The 8,310-nt window shown below is 41.9% G+C and overlaps 1 protein-coding gene across 2 annotated transcripts in view; it reads right to left on the bottom strand.

Moving 5' to 3' along the window:
* The window catches only part of ZNF454 (zinc finger protein 454), a 46,311-nt gene that overhangs the window by 11,250 nt on the left and 26,751 nt on the right, over positions 1-8,310 (bottom strand). For both annotated transcript variants that reach the window (XM_065917316.1, XM_065917317.1), the window contains exons 1-3: positions 7,792-7,888; positions 5,702-5,828; positions 5,210-5,299 (exon numbers count right to left, since the gene is read on the bottom strand). In XM_065917316.1, coding sequence (XP_065773388.1) covers positions 5,210-5,299; positions 5,702-5,828; positions 7,792-7,824 — 250 coding nt within the window. In that variant the 5' untranslated portion in view covers positions 7,825-7,888. Of the gene's footprint in view, positions 1-5,209; positions 5,300-5,701; positions 5,829-7,791 lie in introns of those variants that run through there.

Here is an 8,310-nt window from a genome sequence, read left to right on the forward strand (position 1 = left end):
CAGATGCTAGCTTACCAAAAACTTATTCCCGTGCATCCTTTCTTTGGAAGCTACTGGAAGACATGTGCCACAAAAGGAAGAGAGAAGCCAAAGAAAAGGATGATGTGGGACATGCGGGCCAGGAAAGATGGGATTTGTAGGAGGATGACAGCTAAGGACCTGCTAGAACAGGTCAGATTGCACCAAAAGAGAATTTTCCAGGAAAATGAAATTGTTAGGATGACCGCTGACCTAAAATTCTTGAGAAGAGATGCAGATGAGAGAAGGTCTGAGATTAAATTAAATTAAATGAACCCCATGAAAGACTGCTTAGGAAAGCAAAGGCAAAAGTCAGAATTACTACATGGGTCAGCTGGGAACAGCACTTCAGAATGTCAACACTGACTATTTCTCTGACCAAAAATACACTATACTGGGAGGACAAGGAATGGAAAAGGTAGTAAGATGCATAGTTGGGGAAGTGAGTTTAGTCCTCACTTTTTAGAGAAGGAATTCAGTAAATAATACCTAAAACTGAGGTCAATAGGTAGCAATATAAACACATCCCTTGAAGACATGGAAGCAAATACACCAAATAATCTGCTAACAGGAGAGAAAATGGTTATTTCTAAAGAGGAGAGAACAGGGATAAACAGGGACAAGAGGCCATCAGTTTTCATAATGAACACTGTAATTTCATTAAACTAAATCTATTATTGTGATGAAATTTAATACTGAAAATAAAGAAAAAGAACAGAATAAACTCCAAAAAAGTCAAAGGAAAGAACTAATGAAGAGCACAATTTAATGAAATAAAGATAAAATAGAAAGCATCAATAAAGTTAAACATTTATTTATTTAATTTATTTAAAAAGGGAAACTTTGATATAAGATTTATACAGAAAAAAAAGACAAAAGTAAATATTATTAGAAAACAATTACGCTTTGATTCAACAAATACATAATGGGACCTGGTGAGTTGAAATACAAGAGCAAATGTGATCAAGTCTTTCTCTCATGGATATAAGGGTAGAAAGGATCATTTTAAAAGGACACAGAAAACATTAAAATAAAGATCATTAAGACAAAGACTGATTAAGAACTTTAGTCAGTAAAGAAAGAGAAAAGATAAGCTATAGACTGGCACACTATTAACTGATAAAGTATTAGATTCCTGAATATCTTCTATAAGCAAAGAAGACAAACTGTAACAGAAAAATGGAGGAAAAATATGAATATTTCACAGAACACAAATAATCAACATATGAAAAGGTGTTCAATTCCACTAGGGAACAAGGAAGCACCAATTAAAATCATAATGAGATAACATTTCTCAGGAATTCTGAGAAATTATACTTGAGTTACTTGAGTAACAGGAATTTGCATCAACTATTAGTATAATTAGGACCAATTAATTTAATCAGCAATCTGGAACCATCTAGGAGAGCTGAAAAAGTATATACTCTTAAACCCAGTATTTCTACACCTATGAATATACCTTAAACTCCCAAACAAGGCCCATATATTTTAGGAAGCATGTACAAGAATATCCAGGTCAAAAAGTCTGGAAACAATCTACAGTCTGTCAGCAAAACAGATTTAAGGTATAGCCATTGAAGAAGTATCAAGAAGTATCAAAGCTACACATCTCAACAAGGATTTTTAAAATGCAAGCTGTGAGACTTCCCTGGAGGTCCAATGGTTAAGACTTTGAGCTTCCAATGCAGGTGGATGGGGTTTGAGCCCTGGTGGGAGAACTAAGATCTCCACATCACATGGCTTGGCCAAAAAGTTAAAAAAAAAAAAAGCAAGCTGTGGAAAATTATCTATAGTACAATATATATATATATCAAGCTTTAAAGCATGCAAAGCTAAACAATATTGCTCAGAGCTATGGATAAATGTGGGCTTTCCAGGTGGCGCCAGTGGTAAAGAATCCTCCTGCCAAAGCAGGAACACAAGAGATGCAGGTTCGATCCCTGGGTTGGGAAGATCCCCTGGAGCATGAAGTGGCAACCCACTCCAGTACTCTTGCCTGGAGAATCCCATGGACAGAGGAGCCTGGCAGGCTACAGTCCATGGTTTCACAGAGTTGGACACGACTGAAGTGACTTGGCATGCATACATGGATGGATAAATGTGGTGAAGGGCATAAAGAGCCAGTGCTGGAGCTAATGTAAAACTCAAGCTAGGGGCTCTCTGGTATGAATGGAGGAAGATTTGATGAGGAGGACATATCAAACTTCACAGGTGCAGCTGTGTTGTTTCTGGACCATGGAATGCGGGGGTGGTTTGCCTATTCTTCAGATTGTTCAAAATACACCAGTATTTTTGGGCTTTCCTTGTGGCTCAGCTGGTAAAGAATCTGCCCACAATGTGGGAGACCTGGCTTTGATCCCTGGGTTGGGAAGATCCCCTGGAGAAGGGAAAGGCTACGCACTCCAGTATTCTGGCCTGGAGAATTCCATGGACTATAGTCCCTGGGTCGCAAAGAGTTGGACACGACTGAGCAACTTTCACTTTTATGGAGTGGGGAGGCTGTTTACCTATTCTTCACACTGTTCAAAATAGTATATGTTCTGTTCTGTAGACAGGGTTACAGTATCAAAATACATCTGTCTGAAGTTAAAAAAAAGGGAATGATAATGCTAAGTGTTAAAATGATAATATGAAAGAGAAATAAGAGCTAATTCTCTACAAAAGTCTCAACAAATTTTAGAGAAAAAAAATGCAGATAAAAATGAGAAAGAGGATATAATATAAAATGTTAAAATTATACATGAATATCATGCATAGTTGTAAATGAATACATTTCATAGCTCAAAAAAAGATAATTTAAAGCTAAAGGGCAAAATGTGCAATTGATATAACAAAAAGAAACAAAAGATATAAAGAGATTAATAAATAAGGAAAAAATGTAAAAAGTTACTAGCAAACTACTTAAATTAAGGGATGAGGCAGTTTTCTTCAGGTTTACTTAGTGAACAATTGTTCACTAAGTTACTTAGTGAACAATTTCTGTATAAGTAAAACAATTTTGGAGAAGGGTGGAAAATCACACAGTTTGAGGGTCATGCTGGTTTAACCATCTTGCCTTGCATATGTTAAAATTAGTTAACCACACAGAAGCTTGTTTTCCTGTATGTAGAGTTAATCATGTTTGCCTTACAAGTTGTAAGGTTGAAATGGGGCAGCTAACACGTCTCCAGAGATCACCCAGCAAGGAGCTGATCCACAAGGGCTCAAAAGTCAGCTCCCTGTGTGTACTAGCTCACAGCCCAGAGAAGAGAAAAATTTTAAAGGAAAGTTACCAGAAGGACTTTTTCTTACTATGAAGAAAATTAAGTGTCTGTCTAAACCAAGAGTGACTGATGCAACAACAGAAAAGTTCTAGATCCTCTCCCTTGAAAAATCATAGATAAACCTATTATCATTGTTCTATGTGGTCTTTTAAGTCCTAGCCAGTAATTAAGAAGTGAAACAGAAAGAAGAAAACCTAAAACTAAAAATGATTCATTGAAGAAGAAGAATAATTGGAGAGTGACATGAGGGGAATAAATATTTGGAAACAACTACCACTTTTTTATAACAGCAATTTGCAGTTGAAAAACAAAAGGAAAGATGTTATATTAAAAAACAAAAATATAACTTTAACAGGACATTGAAGGAACTTTTTGGGGGTAATTTCCTGGTGATCCAGTCATTGGGTCTCTGCACTTCCACTGCCAGGAGCCTGGGTTTGATCCTTGGTCAGGGAACTAAGATCACACAAGCCTCATGGTGCAAAAAACAAACAAACAAACAAACCCCAAAACTATATTGGGAGATATAAAACAAGATTTCTTTCTGTGTCTCACTGGCTGACCACTAATCATCCTTCATGAATCAGCTCATGGTTTGGGGTGTCCAGGAAATTCAGAAACAAGTGGTGGTGGAGCAGAGGTTTGAGAAACGCATCTGGGAAGGGCTGAATCATCATTCCCTGGATTTTCATGTCATTACTGACAACTGACTCTAAAATCCCTTCTAGGCATAAAAGTCCTCCTCAGTTTCACAATCACCCCACAGAAGTACAATAAAGAATTTGTGTCAATGACGAATAATGGAAGAATAAAAAGAATAAATGATGTTATTATGCCAGAGTACTGGGACAGTGGATTAATTTCTTTTAATTCCCATCCCATCTTTTTCTGTTATAACACTGCTTATATAATACAGAGTGAAATACCAAAAGTGCCTTAGTTTGGCTGTAATAAGCATACGAACTCCAAATACTACTGAGGCAAGTTAAAAGATTTTGATAACTGAGTTTTGGAGTTAAAAGACATTTAAATTCTATAACAGATTAGATCCTAGACATTCTAGGTAAAGTTATTTACTGTAGGATATAAAGGCCTCCCTACTTCATTGGGTTTCTGTGAAAAATCAATAACAAAAGGTTTTTAAAAATATTTTGCAGTTGGCAAAACTGGCAGAAGTGAAAATGTTGTAATGTCTTGAATAAGGCAATAGTTCTCTAGAGTATTCACAGATTTGGGGAGAGGCCCCCCTGCTCCTGCCTCTTGAGCTGCCAGATCCGGTGGGTTCTTCAAAACAAATAACAGCCACTAAACTAGCGTGTTCTCTGTATCCCTAGGCAATAAGTCTTTGCCACTTACTAGGTGCCAAGCACCTTGCTGGGTATGAGCAAAACAAAACATGCAATAAATCTGGCTTCGCGTGTACAGTACTTACAGCCCCGCGCAGCACCAGCAGAAGGTGCAGAATAATAAAGCTGGTGCGGGTACACGTGGATGAACAAACGTGAAGGTGGTGGGAGAAATCCACAATGTTCGTCTGGAAGAGCTGCCTCAGTGGGCACACAGTGACTGGCCCTGGGGACCAGAAGCTGCTCTGGTCAGAGACCAGAGACCCACTGCTCTGCCTCCTTACTGGAGGAGTCTGACAGAGACTGCAAGGCCAGGTGCTCAGGGGACAACAGGACAAGCAAGCACCGTGCGTGGCGCAGAGCTGCCCACCTATGCCGAACAGAGAGAGGAGAGAACCCACAGAAAGGACGGTCCAGAGAGGCACAGCTGCCACAAGAAAGGAGTGCCAAATGCACCAGGGGACGAACGTGGCAACAAAGCATTTAGGTGAATGTGAAGGGAAAAGATGCTCGTGTCTCAGTCCACAGGCCCGGTGCACATGCTGAGTCGCTCCCAGTGCCTCCCACATGCAGGATGCTTACCAAGACAGAAGCCTCCCAAGGAGTCCTCTGGCATCCACGCTTCCCCTTTTCCCAACTGCGAAAACATATCTGGTTTGGGTCCTAAGAGTCCTGTTTTTGAGGGAGGGAAAAAAAAAAAGGGCCGTATCTGTTCATCCCAGAGATAAAATCACTGCAAGGATGAGACCTGGAATTTCCTGGAAAAGCTGATGTGATAGGGGCCCAGGGTAGAGAAGAGTTCCCAGGAGGAGGAAAAGAAGGTTCAGGGGTGACAAAGCCAATCTGTTCCTGTCCTTCTCCCTGCTAGAAGGGAGGGAGGATTTGACTTCTAGTCGCCTTTGAGACATCTGCACTTAGACTCCAAAGAGCCCTGTGCCCAGGACACAGAGGAGAGGCACTGACATAACATCCTTAGAACAGCTCACTCCCAGTTCAAACTGCTGCATGGAACCAGTTCAAGGATTCCAAAGAAACCTCCCAACGTGAAGATGAGCCTCCAGGGCCCCCACTTACCCAGGGACACCAGGTTGCTGTAGTTCTCGAGCATGACATCCCTGTACAGGGCCCTCTGAGCAGGACTCAGCTGCGCCCACTCGTCCCGGGTGAAAAGCACGGCCACATCCTTGAAGGTCACCGATTCCTGTAAGGGCAAACCCATCCCTGTTGACTGAGGGCTTCTCCCTTATGTGGCTCTCTGGGAAAGGCTTTGACCAGGAGCTGGCTGAGACCTGTGGGATTGTTAGCACAGAGGGGGCTGGTCTTCTGTGAGAAGGGAAGCATTTCCTCAGGGTCTCTAGGGGTCGAGTTTTTATCAGACTTTGTTTCCCACTCTGAAGAAAAAGACCTTGTGGAAAAGATACTCTTCCTCAGCACTGGGACTTCACAGTAGCTGTTCATTTTGTCCAAAATATTTTCTCCCATCTCCATCAAACTGCCACAGCCCTGCCTGTGTCTCCACCCCATGACCAATCATACCCAGGTCCTGGCTTCAATATTATGCCTTCAGCACCCCTCCTCAGCTGTTCCCGTATCATCTGAGCAGGGTCATTCAAGCACTGCCTCACTTTACTAAGTTTTGGTTTACTTTCTATTTCCCCCACTGCACTATTAACTCCAAGAAGCTATGGACCATTGCTTCTTCTCCCTTGTCTTGCTATCATTTCTTCTAGAACATGGCCCATGTACCCAGCACCCACAATATATGTGTTACTCAGCAATTCCTGTTTTTCTTCAGCTGTTCACCTGCTCACCCTCAATACACACATACCATTCCCATGAAAAGTCCTTCTGAACAATGTGACCTTATTCTCTCTGATCACAACTCATCCCTTCTGTGGAAACTCTGGACAAGAGGCCAAGGGAGCTAGTGTGCACTGAGAAAGAAGAGTTAAGTAGAGGCCCAGAGAAGAAAGCGAAGGGTCCAAGAGAAAGGACTTTCAGGTTATTCTAGACCTTCCCTGCATAGCTGAAGTACAGCTGCATATTTGCCTTGACTTTGGGTGATACCCAGTATCCTCCCAATAAAGGCCTGCTTTTGCTTAGTCTGAGTTAGGTTTCTGTTACCTGCACCCAGAGCCTTGCACAAAGTAGGCTGAACCAAAGAACACCTGTTTGACTGAACCTATGAACCAATCTGCCAGGACTGTTGTTCAACTTTGTATCACAGGCATGGAACATAATATTTGGCGCATTTTACACCCCTAACATAGGTCTTTTGAAAGGCAACCAAAAATATAGCAGCCTGTAAACCCAAGACAATTGTGTGACACCAACAATGAATTTGAGGAAAAGGCTAGGGAAGGGAAATATCACAGTGGACTGGCACCGTGAAGAAAGGTTTCAAAGGAAAACCAGTGCTTGAGATGGGCTCTAAAGGACAAGCTAGAAATCAAAGAGACGGGTGAACAACCAGTAAGCTGGGACTGGGATGACACCGTACTTTCAATCAGCTGCTCAACTCGTCAGTGATTTCTGCCACAGATTCCTGCCCTGGACAGATTCATATGCCAATAAATTAGAACAAATTCATCAGAATGTATACACTCAAATGAATGCTGCCTCCTTCAAAGTGGAGTCCATATCCTTATTCTAAAAAAGCTAGCACTGCTCAAAGTTTTCTAATAATTTATTGAAATTGAAAACATACCGTTTGAAAGATTCACTGCTAACCAACATTCCTCTGAAGTAAAAAGCCAAATACCATTGGGAAAAAAAGTGTCCAGTAAATCCTACCTTCCTAAGAAAGCACTCCAATCTCACTCTTCTATCACTGTGTTAGGCATTGCCTTTACCACTTTAGACCCTTAATTTTAGTTGCTAGTGGAAAGAGGGCAGGTTTCCAGTCTGGACCAATCTGGGTTTCACATACAGTTGTGTCATTTATATGATCTTTAGCAAGTTCCTGAGCTCTGACAACCACCAGAATGAACCCAGCATGGGGCAGAAAGCATGGGAAAAGCAGCAAGTGGGTCAGGCTCCTGAGTGAGTGTGGACTGGGAGAAAAGCTTCTGGTCAGGGGAAAGAAACATGTCCACCCTCTTCAACCATTACATTCAAATCCAAGGCAATTTAGAGGGGGAAGCCCACAGGGACCCCTCACTCACCTGGACCATGGTGGGCAGGCCCCTGACTGCCATTCCTTCTTCTCAGATGAGCCTTTTTAGAGACAAGCAGGGTGGAAATCCTCAGGTTGGAAACACCTACCGTTTATGAGGAGAGGACTGGGTCAAAAGATATCACACAGCAGTGGGGGGCTTTGAGCATTCACACCCTGGGAATCCTCCAATACCCGAAACAGTGAATTCTTAGTCCCTATTTGCTCCCAATCCTCTCTCCTCTTCGGGGATATTTCTGCTGGCCTCCACTGTAAAGGCAGTAAATAGCTCATCTTGCTGCTACTCCCACTATCCCCCATCAATTTCCCCCTAGCAATCTGAGTCAAATTCTCCGTATCTTTCCTTCTGTATCATAAATACTTTGACTTTTCCCTCGAAAAAAGCATCCTCCAGCCCGATCTCACACTTTTTACACAGTCTCTGGCCTTTTGCCCTTAAATTACGCTGAGAGATCTCAAGAAAAGTGTGACTCCTGCCTGGACACCTGCCTAATCCTGGGAGGGGAGT

Source organism: Muntiacus reevesi, chromosome 1 (assembly GCF_963930625.1).
Source record: "Muntiacus reevesi chromosome 1, mMunRee1.1, whole genome shotgun sequence".
Taxonomy (NCBI): domain Eukaryota; kingdom Metazoa; phylum Chordata; class Mammalia; order Artiodactyla; family Cervidae; genus Muntiacus; species Muntiacus reevesi.